This window comes from Scyliorhinus canicula, chromosome 4, assembly GCF_902713615.1.
Source record: "Scyliorhinus canicula chromosome 4, sScyCan1.1, whole genome shotgun sequence".
NCBI lineage: Eukaryota > Metazoa > Chordata > Chondrichthyes > Carcharhiniformes > Scyliorhinidae > Scyliorhinus > Scyliorhinus canicula.
Genome location: NC_052149.1, coordinates 131027325 through 131044351, shown reverse-complemented (window position 1 = coordinate 131044351; position 17027 = coordinate 131027325). Strand labels below are relative to the sequence as shown.

Genomic DNA, 17027 nt, shown 5'->3' with positions numbered 1-17027 from the left:
TTTGATAAAAACCATGCCTGGAAAAACTTGTTTTTTTGTTTTGAGTGAGAAAAATGGAAAATGAACTGCTTGGGTAAAGAACACACCAGCTGCTGAAATCCAGGGTTCAGTACCAAACAGAGAATGAATGGAAGTTGCTCCGAAATCACTCGACAAAGAACAAAGAAAAGTACAGCACAGGAACAGGCCCTTCGGCCCTCCAAGCCGGTGCTGACCATGCTGCCCGTAGAAACTAAAATCTCCTGCACTTCCGGGGTCCGTATCCCTCTATTCCCATCCTATTCATGTATTTGTCAAGGTGCCCATTAAACGTCACTATCGTCCCTGCTTCCACCACCTCCTCCGGCAGCAAATTCCAGGCACCCACTACCCTCTGTGTAAAAAACTTGCCTCGTACATCTCCTCTAAACTTTGCCCCCTTGTGGTGATATGATTTGCATAGCTTTCTGCCATTGGTACAGAACACCGGCTTACCATTGGCCCTGGTCGGTCATGTGCCTCTCGACTGATTGGTTGAGACCAGTCATGTGACAGCTCTCCGATTGGCCGAGAGGCTGAGTTAACCACGCCTCCATACCGAGGTATAAATAGTTGGAACGCCCGGCGGTCGTCCATTTTATTGTGGTCAACCGCAGGGCTAAGTTCTAGTTTATTAAAGCCTAACTTTTGTATAGCAACTCGTCTCTCGTGCAATTGATGGCTCATCACCCCTCGCACCTTAACCTTAGCCCCCAAGTAATTGACCCCTCTACCCTGGGAACAAACCTCTGACTATCACTCGGTCTATGCCCCTCATAATTTTGTAGACCTCAATCAGGTCACCCCTCAACCTCCGTCGTTCCAGTAAGAACAAACCAAATTAATTCAACCTCTCCTCATAGCTAATGCCCTCCATACCAGGCAACATCCTGGTAAATCTCTTCTGCACCCTCTCTAAAGCCTCCACACCCTTCTGGTAGTGTGGCGACCAGAATTGAACACTATACTCCAAGTGTGGCCTAACTAAGGTTTTACACAGCTGCAACATGATTTGCCAATTTTTATGCTCAATGCCCCGGCCAATGAAGGCAAGCATGCCGTATGCCTTCTTGACTACCTTCTCCACCTGTGTTTCCCCTTTCAGTGACTGTGGACCTGGACATCTAGATCTCTCTGACTGTCAATACTCTTGAGGGTTCTACCATTCACTGTATGTTCCCTACCTGCATTAGACTTTCCAAAATGCATTACCTCACATTTTTCCAGATTAAACTCCATCTGCCATCTCTCCGCCCAAGTCTCTAACCGATCTATATCCTGCTGTGTCCTCTGACAGTCCTCATCGCTATCCGCAATTCCACCAACCTTTGTGTCATCCTCAAACTTACTAATCAGACCAGTTACATTTTCTTCCAAATCATTTATATATACTACGAACAGCAAAGGTCCCAGCGCTGATCCTTGCGGAACACCACAAGTCACAGCCCTCCAATCAGAAAAGCACCCTTCCAATGCTACTCTCTACCTTCTATGAACGAGCCAATTCTGTATCCATCTTACCAGCTCACCTTTTATCCCATGTGACTTCACCTTTTGTACCAGTCTGCCATGAAGGACCTTGTCAAAGGCCTTACTGAAGTCCAGAGAGACAACATCCACTGCCCCACCTGCATCAATCATCTTTGTGACCGCCTCGAAAAACTCTATCAAGTTAGTGAGACACAACCTGCCCTTCACAAAACCATGCTGCCTCTCACTAATACGTCCATTTGCTTCCAAATGGGAGTAGATCCTGTCTCGAAGAATTCTCTCCAGTAACTTCCTTACCACCAGCCGGTAGTTCCCTGGATTATCCTTGCTACCCCTCTTAAACAAAGGAACAACATTGGCTATTCTCCAGTCCTCCGGGACATCACCTGAAGACAGTGAGGATCCAAAGATTTCTGTCAAGGGCTCAGCAATTTCCTCTCTAGCCTCCTTCAGTATTTTAGGGTAGATCCCATCAGGCCCTGGGGACATATCTACCTTAATACTTTTCAAGACTCCCAACACCTTATCCTTTTGGATCTCAATGTCACCCAGGATATCTACACACCCTTCTCCAGACTCAACATCCACTAATTCCTTCTCTTTGGTGAATACTGATGCAAAGTATTTATTTAGTACCTCGCCCATTTCCTCTGGCTCCACACATAGACTCCCTCCCCTGTCCTTCAGTGGGCCAACCCTTTCCCAGGCTACCCTCTTACCTTTTATGTACGTGTAAAAAGCCTTGGGATTTTCCTTAACCCTATTTGCCAATGACCTTTAAGGGCAGCACGGTAGCACGGTGGTGAGCACAATTGCTTCACAGATCCAGGGTCTCAGGTTCGATTCCCGGCTTGGGTCACTGTCTGTGTGGAGTCGGCACATTCTTCCCGTGTGCGTGGGTTTCCTCCGGGTGCTCCGGTTTCCTCCCACAGTCCAAAGATGTGCAGGTTAGGTGAATTGGCAATGCTAAATTGTCCTTAGAGTCCAAAATTGCCCTTAGTGTTGGGTGGGGTTACTGGGTTATGGGGATAGGGTGGAGGTGTTGATCTTGGGTAGGGTGCTCTTTCCAAGAGTCGGTGTAGACACGATGGGCCGAATGGCCTCCTTCTGCACTGTAAATTCTATGTTCTATGACCCCTTTTAGCCCTTGGGATTTTCCTTAACCCTATTTGCCAATGACTTTTAGCCCTCCTGACTCCTTGCTGAAGTTCCTTCCTACTCTCCTTATACTCCACACAGGCTTCGTCCGTTCCCAGCCTTCTAGCCCTGACAAATGCCTCCTTTTCCTTTTTGACGAGGCCTACAATATCACTCGTTATCCAAGGTTCCTGAAATTTGCCGTATTTATCCTTCTTCCGCACGGGAACATGCTGGTCCTGAATTCCTTTCAACTGACATTTGAAAGCCTCCCACATGTCAGATGTTGATTTACCCTCAAACATCCTTCCCCAGTCTAGGTTCTTCAGTTCCTGCCTAATGTTGTTATAATTAGCCTTCCCCCAATTTAGCACATTCACCCCAGGACCTCTCTTATCCTTGTCCACTAGCACATTAAAACTTACTGAATTGTGGTCACTGTTCCCGAAATGCTCCCCTACTGAAACTTCTACCACCTGGTTGGGCTCATTCCCCAACACCAGGTCCAGTACAGCCCCTTCCCTAGTTGGACTATCTACTTATTGTTTTAAGAAGCCCTCCTGGATGCTCCTTACAAACTCTGCCCCGTTCAAGCTCCCAGCACTAAGTGAGTCCCAGTCAACATTGGGGAAGTTGAAGTCTCCCATCACAACAACCTGTGTGGAGTCTGCACGTCCTCCCCCTGTGTGCGTGGGTTTCCTCCGGGTGCTCTGGTTTCCTCCCACAGTCCAAAGATGTGCGGGTTAGGTGGATTGGCCATGCTAAATTGCCCGTAGTGTCCTAATAAAAGTAAGGTTAAGGGGGGGGGGGGGGTTGTTGGGTTACGGGTATAGGGTGGATACGTGGGTTTGAGTAGGGTGATCATGGCTCGGCACAACATTGAGGGCCGAAGGGCCTGTTCTGTGCTGTACTGTTCTATGTTCTATGTTCTAACCCTGTTGCTTTTACTCCTTTCCAAAATCTGTCTACCTATCTGCTCCTCTATCTCCCACTGGCTATTGGGAGGCCTGTAGTAAACCCCCAACATTATGACTGCACCCTTCTTATTCCTGATCTCTGCCCATATAGCCTCACTGCCCTCTGAGGTGTCCTCCTGTAGTACAGCTGTGATATTCTCCCGAACCAGTAGCGCAACTCCTCCACCCATTTTACATCCCCCTCTATCCCGTCTGAAACATCTAAATCCTGGAAAGTTTAGCTGCCAATCCTGTCCTTCCCTCAACCAGGTCTCTGTAATGGCAACAACATCATAGTTCCAAGTACAAATCCAAGCTCTAAGTTCATCTGCCTTACCTGTTATACTTCTTGCTTTAAAACATATGCACTTCAGGCCACCAGTCCCGCTGTTTTCAGCAACATCTTCCTGTCTGCTCTTCCTCAGAGCCATAGTGACCCTATTCTCTAGTTCTCCCTCAATTTTTTCACCTTCTGACCTATTGCTCCGGTACTCACCCCCCCTGCCATACTAGTTTAAACTCTCCAGTGTGACACTAGCAACCTGGTGGCCAGGATATTTATGCTTCTCCAGTTTAGATGTAACCCGTCCTTCTTATGCAGGTCACACCTACCCGGGAAGAGCTCCCACTGGTCCAGATAACTGAAACCCTCCCTCCTACACAGTGGTATTTAGCCACGTGTTTAGCTGCTCTATCTTCCTATTTCTAGCCTCACTGGCACGTGGCACAGGGGGTAATCCAGAGATTACAACCCTAGAGGGTGAGAGGGGGAAAGTTTAAGGGAGATGTGCGTGGAAAGTTCTTTACGCAGAGGGTGGTGGGTGCCTGGAATGCTTTGCCAGCGGAGGTGGTACAGGCGGGCACGATAGCATCATTTAAGATGCATCTGGACAGATATATGAACGGGTGGGGAACAGAGAGAAGCAGACCTTGGAAAATAGGCAACAGGTTTAGATAAAGGATCTGGATCGGTGCAGGCTGGGAGGGCCGAAGGGCCTGTTCCTGTGCTGTAATTTTCTTTGTTCTTTGTCTTTTAACTTTCTGCCTAGCTCCCTAAACTCCTGCTGCAGAACCTCATGCCCCTTCCTGCCTATGTCGTTAGTACCAATATGTACAACGACCTCTGCCTGTTTGCCCTCCCCCTTCAGGATGCCTACTACCCGTCCGGAGACATCCTGGACCCTGGCACTAGGGAGGCATCATACCATCCTGGAGTCTCTTTCACATCCACAGAGGCCCCTATCTGTGCCCCTGACTATAGAGTCCCCTATGACTATTGCTCATCTGCGCTTTGACCCTCACTGCTGAACATCAGAGACAGCCGTGATGCCATAGTTCTGGCTGCTGCTGTTTTCCCCTGATAGGCTATTCCCCCAACAGTATCCAAAGCGGTATACCTCTTCGAGAGGAGGACAACCACAGGGGATTCCTGCACTGACTGCCTGCCGCTTCTGGTGGTCACCCATGTCTCTGCCTGCACCTTGGGTGTGACCACATCTCTATAACCCCTACCTATGATGCTTTCCGCCACCTGCATGCTCCTAAGTGCGTCCAATTGCTGCTCCAACCGAACCACGCGGTCTGTGAGGAGCTGCCATTGGTTACACTTGCTGCAGATGTAGTCGACCGGAACGCTGGAAGCCTCACAGATCTGTCACATCTCACAGTTGGAGCACTGCACCCCTGCTGAGTGACATTTAAGCACTAATTAATTAATTTAAAAAACAAATTAATTTTAATTAAATAATTTAAAAAAACAAATTATTGTTAGATTGAATTACAATTAACCATATGGCCCTGACGCTAGATGATTTTTACTGTAAAATTAAATGTTAAATACCAATCACTGCCCTCAGGCTTAGTTACTCCACTATCTAGTTAGAACATAGAACATAGAACGCTACAGCGCAGTACGGGCCCTTCGGCCCTCGATGTTGCGCCGACCTGTGAAACCATCTGAAGCCTATCTGACCTACACTATTCCATTTTCATCCATATGTCTATCCAGTGACCACTTAAATGCCCTTAAAGTTGGCGAGTCTACTACTATTGCAGGCAGGGCGTTCCACACCCCTACTACTCTCTGAGTAAAGAAACTGCCTCTGACATCTGTCCTATATCTACCACCCCCTCAATTTAAAGCTATGTCCCCTCGTGTTGGTCATCACCATCCGAGGAAAAAGACTCTCACTGTCCACCCTATCTAACCCTCTGACTATCCTATATGTCTCTATTAAGTCACCTCTCAGCCTTCTCTTCTCTAACGAAAACAACCTCAATTCCCTGAGCCTTTCCTCGTAAGACCTTCCTGCCATACCAGGCAACATCCTAGTAAATCTCCTCTGAACCCTTTCCAAAGCTTCCACATCCTTCCTATAATGTGGTGACCAGAACTGCACGCAGTACTCCAGGTGCGGCCGCACCAGAGTTATGTACAGCTGCAGCATGACCTTGTGGTTCCGAAACTCAATCCCCCTGCTTATAAAGGCTAGCACACCATATGCCTTCTTAACAGCCCTATTAACCTGGGTGGCAACTTTCAGGGATTTATGTACCTGGATGCCGAGATCTCTCTGTTCATCTACACTACCAAGGATCTTGCCATTAGCCCAGTACTCTGCATTCCTGTTACTCCTTCCAAAGTGAACCACCTCACACTTTTCCGCATTAAACTCCATCTGCCACCTCTCAGCCCAGCTCTGCAGCTTATCTATGTCCCTCTGTATCCTATAACATCCTTCAGCACTATCCACAACTCCACCGACCTTCGTGGCATCTGCAAATTTACTAACCCATCCTTCTACACCCTCTTCCAGGTCATTTATAAAAATGACAAACAGCAGTGGCCCCAAAACAGTTAATCAATTAGATTTTTTTGCAATATTATTTTTATTTCAAATTTAACAGATTCACAACCAGCCAATCAGGTCACAGCTTTATTATAATGTCACTTACAACCCCCCCCCCCCCCCCCCCCACCCCACACACACAATTTGAAAAGGTAATCAAATAATTTACCTTCCTGGGATGCTCTCTGGTTCTCTCCCTGCAAATTAACAGTTACAAACCAGAATAAAGAAAATTAAACAATAGGGAAAAAGCACCTTGTCCCACTGCACCAAATTCCCAAGTTCCAATTCCCACTCTGGCTGTGTCTCACTCACTCAGGCTGTGTCTCCTTCACCTGCGCAAAGCTTACTGAGTGCGCTTTCTGTCTGTCTTTTACACAGAACTGACGGCAGGTTTTCCTTAAAATCCATCTGTAAAGTAATGGAAGAAACATTGATTGCTTCCCTGATCAGTGCAGAGATACTAACCATATAACCCAGAAACCATTCCAGACTCCACCAGTTATACTTTTCCCTTTGAACCATTGATATTTAACCTCTTGGAAAAATGTCCCTGTTTTATTTTTTTGCTTTTTGTGTGTGAGTGTTTCTGAGTGAGGGTATATGAATTGCCTTGGGTGTGAATGTACTATGGAAGATGTCTAAAGTAGCATTTGCCTATGTTCTGTGGGAATTTACCTGCACAGGGTGTTGATTTGCATGTACATTGTGGAGCTTCGCATTATTTAACCGAACGTTGAGCTTTACAAGTCAGTTATGTTTTGAAATGTCCCTTTAACTTCCAGGAAAACTAAGAAGGCTAGAAAGGAATGTGTGATTAGCATTCCTGATAAACACCTCAGTTTGGAGAAGTGTCCGTGTGGTCTGGTTACCATGGGGAGAGAGGATCATGTAGAAACCCATTGAGGTGGGATGGCATTTTTAACACCTTTCACTATATCTCTTAGAAAAAGGAGAGCTGCAGTTTGAGACATGCAGGCAAAGGAGTTACAGTAATGGAGAGGTACGGAGAGCTGTTTTATGTTCACAGAAACATAGCAAAAATAGGAACAGGAGGAGGCTGTTGGACACTTCGAGCCTGCTCCACCATTCATTATGATTATGGCTGATCATCCAACTCAATAGCCTAATCCTGCTTTCCCCCATATCCTTTAAACCCCTTCACCCTAAGTGCTTTATCTAACTGCTTCTTGAAACCATACAACGGTTTGGACTCAACTAATTCCTGTGGTAACGAATTCCACCACTCTCTGGGTGAAGGATTTTCTCCTCATCTCTGTTCTAAATGGTCTGCCCCGTATCCACAGATTGTGACCCTTGGTTCTGAACACCCCCACCACTTGGGACATCTCCCCTGTCCAGTCCTGTCAGAATTTTATAAGTCTCTATGAGATCCCCCTTATTCTTCTGCACTCCAGCGAGAACAATCCCAACCTAGTCAATCTCTCCTCATATGGCAGTCCCGCCATCACAGGAATCAGTCTGGTAAACCTTCGCTGCACTCCCTCGAGAGCAAGAACATCCTTCCTCAGGAAAGGAGACCAAAACTGCACACAATATTCTAGGTGTGGCCTCACCAAGGCCCTTGCAGTAATTGCAACAACATATCCCTGTTTCTGTACTCAAAACCTCTCGCAACGAAGGCCAACATACCATTTGCCTTCTTTACCGCCTGCTGCATCTGCATGCTTACCTTCAGTGACTGGTGTATGAAGATACAGCAGATATGAAGGGGCAGCAGGGTAGCATGGTGGTTAGCATAAATGCTTCACAGCTCCAGGGTCCCAGGTTCGATTCCCGGCTGGGTCACTGTCTGTGCGGAGTCTGCACGTCCTCCCCGTGTGTGCGTGGGTTTCCTCCGGGTGCTCCGGTTTCCTCCCACAGTCTAAAGATGTGCGGGTTAGGTGGATTGGCCATGCTAAATTGCCCGTAGTGTCCTAAAAAAGTAAGGTTAAAAGGAGGGTTGTTGGGTTACGGGTATAGGGTGGATACGTGGGTTTGGGTAGGGTGATCATTGCTCGGCACAACATCGAGGGCCGAAGGGCCTGTTCTGTGCTGTACTGTTCTATGTTCTATGTTCTATACCCAGGTCTCGTTGCACATTCTCCTCTCCTAATTTATGGCCAATCGTCTGCCTTCTTGGTTTTGCTACCAAAGTGGATAACTTCGCATTTTTCCAAATTATACAGCATCTGCCATTCATTTGTCCACTCATTCAATTTGTCTAAATCACATGAAATGAAATGAAATGAAAATTGCTTATTGTCACAAGTAGGCTTCAAATGAAGTTACTGTGGAAACTAGTCGCCATATTCCGGTGCCTGTTCGGGGAGGCTGGTACGGGAATTGAACTGTGCTGCTGGCCTACCTTGGGCTGCTTTCAAAGCCAGCAATTTAACCCCGTGCTAATGCAGCTCCAAGTATTGTATCCCCATTGTAGGATCTCTGCATCCTCCTCACAGCTCACCATCCCAGTCAACTTTGTATCATTTGTAAATTTGGAGATATGAGGCTGAATTCTCCGCTCCCGGGACAAATCGGGAGGGCCGTCGTGAACTCGGCCGAGTTTCACGACGGCCTCGGAGGCCGCTCCTCACCCCCTATTCTCCCCTCCTGGAGGGGCTAGGAGCGGCGCTCCATAAATCTCGGCCGTGGGGGCGTCGCGCCGAGAATGACGTGGCCGGCGCGCCTAATGACGTCAGCCGTGCATGCGCAGGTTGGCATGTTCCAACCCGTGCATGCGCGGCTGACGTCATGACGCTGATGACACAAACCCGCGCATGCCCGGTAGCCGTCTTTCCCCTCAGCCGCCCGCAACACGTGGCGGCTTGATCTTGCGGGGCAGCGGAGGGGAAATAGTGCATCCGATTTGGACGCCGGCCCGACGATCTGTGGGCACCGATCGCGGGCCTGTCCCCTCCCGAGCACAGTCGTGGTGCTCTTTCCTTTCTAGGCCACCTACAAGCCCCAAACGGGCTTTTCACTCCCGTTTCACGACGGCAGCGACCAGGTGTGTTTTCCACCGTTGTGAAATGGCCACGAGTGGCAGGCCGCTCGGCCCATCTGAGTCGAGAATTGGCGTTCGCCGTGAAAAACGGCGAGCGCCGATTCTTCCGAGCGGGAGGGGAGAATCGCGGGGGCGTGAATTTTGTCGGGGGGCCTACTCCCGCGATTCTCCCATGCCGCGTAGGGAGCGGAGAATCGGGCCCATGACATTTTGTTCCTTCATCTAAATCATTGATATATATTGTGAATAGCTGGGGTCCAAGCCTCACCAATCACTGCCTGCCAATTTGAAAAAGACCTGTTAATTCCTCCTCTTTGTTTCCTGTCTGAACATAAGAACTAGGAGCAGGAGTAGGCCATCTGGCCCCTCTAGCCTGCTCCGCCATTCAATGAGATCATGGCTGATCTTTTGTGGACTCACCTCCACTTTCCGGCCCGAACACCATAACCCTTAATCCCTTTATTCTTCAAAAAACTATCTATCTTTCTCTTAAAAACATTTAATGAAGGAGCCTCAACTGCTTCACCGGGCAAGGAATTCCATAGATTCACAACCCTTTGGGTGAAGAAGTTCCTCCTAAACTCAGTCCTAAATCTACTTCCCCTTATTTTGAGGCTATGCCCCCTGCTTTCACCTGCCAGTGGAAACAACCTGCCCGCATCTATCCTACCTATTCCCTTCATAATTTTAAATATTTCTATAAGATCCCCCCTCATCCTTCTAAATTCCAACGAGCACAGTCCCAGTCTACTCAACCTCTCCTCATAATCCAACCCCTTCAGTTCTGGGATTAACCTAGTGAATCTTCTCTGCACACCCTCCAGCGCCAGTACGTCCTTTCTCAGGTAAGGAGACCAAAACTGAACACAATACTCCAGGTGTGGCCTCACTAACACCTTATACAGTTTCCTATCCATCTCAATACACTACCCCGAATCACATGCACTTAAACTTTACATGCTAATCTTTCATGCAGGATGTTGTCAAAAGCCTTCTGAAAGTCCAAATACACCACATCCACTGGCTCCCCTTCATCAATTCTACTAGCTACATCCTCCAAGAATTCCAGTAGATTTGTCAAGTATGATTTTCCCTTCATAAATCGATGCTGACATTGTCCGATCTTGCCACTGTTTTCGAAGTGCTCTGCTATAAAATCTTTGATAATAGATTCTAGAATTTACTACTGACGTCAGGCTTACTGGTCTATAATTCTGTGCTTTCTCTTTTTAAATAGTGGAGTTACATTAGCCGCCCTCCAATCTGCAGGAACTGTTCCGTAGACTATAGAACCCTGGAAGGTGGCCACCAATGCATCCACTATTTCTGGAGCCACTTCCTTTAGTACCCTGGGTTAGCGATTAGGGGGTTGGTGTGTACGGGGGGTTGGTGTGTACAGGGGGCTGGTGTGTACAGGGGGTTGGTTTCTACAGGGGGTTTAGTGTGTACAGCTGTTAGTGTGTTCAGGGGGTTGGTGTGTACAGGGGGTTGGTGTGTACAGGGGGTTTGGTGTGTACAGGGGGTTGGTGTGTACAGGGGGTTGGTGTGTACAGGGGGTTGGTCTGTACAGGGGGTTGGTGTGTACAGGGGGTTGGTGTGCACAGGGGGTTTAGTGTGTACAGCTGTTAGTGTGTTCAGGGGGTTGGTGTGTACTTGGGGTTGGTGTGTACAGGGGATCGGTGTGTACAGGGGGTTTGGTGTGTACAGTTGTTAGTGTATTCAGGGGGTTGGTGTGTACTTGGGGTTGGTGTGTACAGGGGGTTGGTGTGTACTTGGGATTGGTGTGTACAGGGGGTTGGAATGTACAGGTTAGTGTGTACAGGGGGTTGATGTGTACAGGGGGTTGGTGTGTACAGGGGGTTGGTGTGTGCAGCTGTTAGTCTGTTCAGGGGGTTGGTGTGTACTTGGGGTTGGTGTGTACAGGGGGTTGATGTGTACAGGAGGTTGGTGTGTACAGGGGGTTTGTGTGTACAGGGGGTTTGTGTGTACAGGGGGTTGGTGTGTACAGGGGGTTGGTGTGTACAGGGGGTTGGAATGTACAGGTTAGTGTGTACAGGGGGTTGGTGTGTACAGGGGGTTGGTGTGTACAGGGGGTTGGTGTGTACAGGGGGTTGGTGTGTACAGGGGGTTGGTGTGTACAGGGGGTTGGTGTGTACAGGGGGTTGGTGTGTACAGGGGGTTTGTGTGTACAGGGGGTTGGTATGTACAGGGGGTTGGTGTGTACAGGGGGTTGGTGTGTACAGGGGGTTGGAATGTACAGGTTAGTGTGTACAGGGAGTTGGTCTGTACAGGGGGTTGGTGTGTACAGGGGGTTGGTGTGTACAGGGGGTTGGTCTGTACAGGGAATTTGGGGGTGTGCGGTGGTGGCATTTACTGTGTCATGTGCTGGAATTTTGTATCATTGTCACATTCATTCTTATTGTTGGTCTCTGCTGCCTGTTGATTCTCTCTCTCGCTCGGCATTTCAGGTCCAGTTGAGAGTGTGAAAATTGAACCCAATCAAACCGAGTATATACTGACTGACCTCCAGCCAGCAACTGAGTATGAAGTGATTTTAAACACAGTGCGTGGGATGAAAGAGAGTCAGCACGTCTCAAACATGATTCAGACAGGTCAGTGACTAAATGCTGTCAAGTCAGGTTCTACCTTCAAACTGGACCCCCAACCAATGAGCCAGTGGTTTCTGCTGATCTGTGGTCACAATTTTAGATATGTTGCATGAGCATCAGGACTCTGATTCTCTTACCTCACGTTGCCCAATATGAAGGGTTATTCTGATTCATAATTACAGGGGAATTGAGGCTTGGAAATATAGTCCGGCTTAAAACCTTTCTTTGCCAGTATTGGTAAGAATGCTGAACATTCAGACAAGGAAGCGTTTGTCGGGGCTAGAAGGGCAAGAAGGCTGGGAACAGACAAAGCCTGTGTGGAATATAAGGAAAGTTGGAAGGAACTTTAAGTAAGGAGTGAGGAGGGCTAAAAGGGGGTCGCGAAAGGTCATTGGCAAATAGGGTTAAGGAAAATCCCAAGGCTTTTTACACGTACATAAAAAGCAAGAGGGTAGCCAGGGAAAGAGTTGGCCCACTGAAGGACAGGGGAGGGAATCTATGTGTGGAGCCAGAGGAAATGGGTGAGGTATTAAATGAATACTTTGCATCAGTATTCACCAAAGAGAAGGAATTGGTGGATGTTGAGTCTGGAGAAGGATGTGTAGATAGCTTGGGTGACATTGAGAAACAAAAAGACGAGGTGTTGGGCGTCTTGAAAAATATTAAGGTAGATAAGTCCCCAGGGCCTGATGGGATCTACCCCAGAATACTGAAGGAGCCGAGAGAGGAAATTGCTGAGGTATTGACAGAAATCTTTGGATCCTCACTGTCTTCAGGTGATGTTCCGGAGGACTGGAGAATAGCCAATGTTGTTCCTTTGTTTAAGAAGGGTAGCAAGGATAATTCAGGGAACTAAAGGCCGGTGAGCCTTACGCCAGTGGTAGGGAAACTACTGGAGAGCATTCTTTGAGACAGTATCTAGTCCCATTTGGAAGCAAGTGGACCTATTAGCGAGAGGCAGCATGGTTTTGTGAACGGGAGGTCATGTCTCACTAACTTGATAGAGTTTGTCGAGGAGGTCACAAAGATGATTGATGCAGGTAGGGCAGTGGATGTTGTCTATATGAACTTCAGTAAGGCCTTTGACAAGGTCCCTCATGGTAGACTGGTACAAAAGGTGAAGTCACACAGGATCAGGGGTGAGCTGGCAAGATGGATACAGAATTGAAAGGCTAGGTCACAGAAGGCAGAGAGTAGCAATGGAAGGGTGCTTTGCTGATTGGAGGGCTGTGACTAGTGGTCTTCTGCAGGGATCAGTGCTGGGACCTTTGCTGTACAGAGTATATATAAATGATTTGGAGGAAAATGTAACTTGTCTGATTAGTAAGTTTGCGGACGACACAAAGGTTGGTGGAATTCCGGACAGCGATGACGACTGTCAGAGGATACAGCAGGATTTAGATCATTTGGAGACTTGGGCGACGAGATGGCAGATGGAGTTTAATCCAGACAAATGTGAGGTAATGCATTTTGGAAGGTCTAAAACAGGTAGGACAAAGAACAGTACAGCACAGAACAGGCCCTTAGGCCCTCGATGTTGTGCTGAGCATTGTCCGAAACCAAGATCAAGCTATCCCACTCCCTGTCATTCTGGTGTGCTCTATGTCCCTATCCAATAACCGCTTGAACGTTCCGAAAGTGTCCGACTCCACTATCACAGCAGGCAGTCCATTCCACACCCTAACCACTCTCTGAGTAAAGAACCTACCTCAGACATCCCTCCTATATCTCCCACCCCGAACCTTATAGTTATGCCCCCTTGTAACAGCTACATCCACCCGAGGAAATAGTCTATGAACGTCCACTCTATCTATCCCCCTCATCGTCTTATAAACCTCTATTAAGTCGCCTCTCATCCTCCTCCGCCCCAAAGAGAAAAGCCCTAGCTCCCTCTACCTTTCCTCATAAGACCTATCCTGCAAACCAGGCAGCATCCTGGTAAATCTCCTTTGCACCCTTTCCAATGCTTCCACATCCTTCCTATAATGAGGTGACCAGAACTGCACACAATACTCCAAATGTGGCCTCACCAGGGTCATGTACAGTTGCAGCATAACCCCGCGGCTCTTAAACTCAAGCCCCCTGTTAATAAACGCGAACACACTATAAGCCTTCTTCACGGCTCTATCCACTTGAGTGGCAACCTTCAGAGATCTGTGGACATGAACCCCAAGATCTCTCTGTTCCTCCACATTCCTCAGAACCCTGCCATTGACCCTATAATCCGCATTCAAATTTTTTGTACCAAAATGAATCACTTCGCACTTATCAGGGTTAAACTACATCTGCCATTTTACGGCCCAGCTCTGCATCCTATCAATGTCTCTTTGCAGCCTACAACAGGCCTCCACCTCATCCACTACTCCACCAATCTTGGTGTCATCAGCAAATTTACTGACCCACCCTTCAGCCCCCTCCTCCAAGTCATTGATAAAAATCACAAATAGCAGAGAACCCAGAACGGATCCCTGTGGTACACTGCTGGTAACTGGTCTCCAGTCTGAAAATTTTCCATTCACCACCACCCTCTGTCTTCTATGTGATAGCCAGTTACTTATCCAATTGGCCAAATTTCCCTCTATCCCACACCTCCTTACTTTCTTCATGAGCCAACCATGGGGAACCTTATCAAACGCCTTACTAAAATCCATGTATACAACATCAACTGCTCGACCTTCACCTACACACCTAGTAACCTCCTCAAAGAATTCAATCAAATTTGTGAGGCAAGACTTACCCTTCATGAATCCGTGTTGACTATCCCTGATTAAGCTGCATCTTTCCAAATGGTCATAAATCCTATCCTTCAGGACCTTTTCCATTAACTTACCGACCACCGAAGTAAGACTAACCGGCCTATAATTTCCAAGGTCATTCCTATTCCCTTTCTTGAACAGAGGAATAACATTCACCACTCTCCCGTCCTCTGGCACTATCCCCGTGGACATTGAGGACCCAAAGATCAAAGCCAAAGGCTCTGAAATCTCATCCCTTGCCTCCCAAAGAATCCTTGGATATATCCCATCTGGCCCAGGGGACTTGTCGACCCCCAGGTTTTTCAAAATTTCTAATACATCCTTCCTCAGAACATCTACCTCCTCAAGCCTACCTGCCCGTATCACACTCTCATTTTCAAAAACATGGCCCCTCTCCTTGGTGAACACTGAAGAAAAGTATTCATTGAATGCCTCTCCTATTTTTTCTGACTCCATGCACAAGTTCCCACTACTGTCCTTGACCCCCTATCAAGGACACGCAGTATTTGTTCCTTGAACAAACTCCACTTTTCATTTGTGCCTTTCCCTGACAGTTTCTGTTCTCATCTTATGCTCCCTAATTCTTGCCTAATGGTATCACAATTACCCCTCCCTCAATTATAAACCTTGCCCTGCCGTATGGCCCTATCCCTCTCCATTGCAATAGTGAAAGATACCGAATTGTGGTCACTATCTCCAAAGTGCTCTCCCACAAACAACTCTAACACTTGGCCCGGTTCATTACCCAGTACCAAATCCAATGTGGCCCCCCCTCTTGTCAGCCTATCCACATATTGTGTCAGGAAACCCTCCTGCACACACTGTACAAAAACTGCCCCATCCGAACTGTTCGACCTATAGAGGTTCCAGTCAATATTTGGAAAGTTAAAGTCACCCATTTTAACTACCCTGAGACCTCCACACCTATCCATAATCTGTTTTGCAATTTCTTCCTCCACATCTCTGTTACTATTTGAGGGCCTATAGAAGACTCCTAACAATGTGACCGCTCCTTTCCTATTTCTAACTTCGGCCCATATTACCTCAGTAGGCAGATCCCCTTCGAACTTCCTATCTGCAGCCGTTAAACTATCCTTGATTAACAAAGCTACTCCTCCACCTCTTTTACCACCTTCTCTACTCTTACTGAAACATCTATACCCCGGAACTTCCAACAACCATTTCTGTCCCTGTTCTAACCATGTCTCCGTGAGGGCCACAACATCGTAGTCCCAAGTACCAATCCACGCTCCAAGTTCACCTACCTTATTCCAGATGCTCCTTGCATTGAAGTAGACACACTTCAACCCACCTTTCTGTCTGCCGGTACACTCCTGCGACCTTGATACCCTCCTCAGTACCTCACTACTCTCAACACTGGCTTCTGGACTACAGCTCGTTTTCCCATCCCCCTGACAAATTAGTTTGAACCCCCCACGAAGAGCCGTAGCAAATTTCCCTCCCAGGATATTGGTGCCCCTCTGGTTCAGGTGCAAACCGACCTATCTGTACAGGTCCCACTTTCCCCAGAATGTGCTCAAATTATCCACGTAACTGAAACCCTCCCTCCTGCACCATCCCTGCAGCCACGTGTTATCTGCACTCTCTCCTTGTTCCTCACCTTGCTAGCACGTGGCACCGGCAACAAACCAGAGATGACAACATGGTTTGTCCTGGTTCTCAGCTTCCACCCTAGCTCCCTAAATTCCTGTTTTAAATCCCCGTCCCTTCTCTTACCTATGTCGTTGGTACCGATGTGTACCATGACTTGTGGCTGTTCCCCCTCCCCCTTAAAGATTATGAAAACACGGTCCGAGACGTCACGGACCCTGGCACCTGGGAGGCAACATACCCTCCGTGACTCTCTTTCGTTGCCACAGAACCGTCTATCTGGCCCACTAACTATCGAGTCCCCAATAACTATTGCTCTTCTGCTCTCCCTCCTTCCCTTCTGAGCCACAGGGACGGGCTCAGTGCTGGAGATCGGGTCATCGTGGCTTACCCCTGGTAGGTCGTCCCCCTCAACAGTATCCAAAATGGTATACTTGTTACTGAGGGGAACAACCACAGAGGATCCCTGCACTGACTGCTTCCTCCCATCCCCTCTCACTGTCTCCCATCTATCTTGATTCTTTGGAGTAACATCATCCCTGAAGCTACTATCTATGACCACCTCTGCCTCCCGAATGATCCAAAGTTCATCC

The 17027-nt window shown here is 47.9% G+C and overlaps 1 protein-coding gene across 1 annotated transcript in view; it reads left to right on the top strand.

Moving 5' to 3' along the window:
- tnr (tenascin R (restrictin, janusin)) overlaps positions 1 to 17027 on the top strand; it is a 390478-nt gene that overhangs the window by 259256 nt on the left and 114195 nt on the right. The window contains 1 exon segment of the mRNA XM_038795191.1: positions 11927 to 12070. Within this exon segment, the coding sequence (XP_038651119.1) occupies positions 11927 to 12070 (144 nt within the window).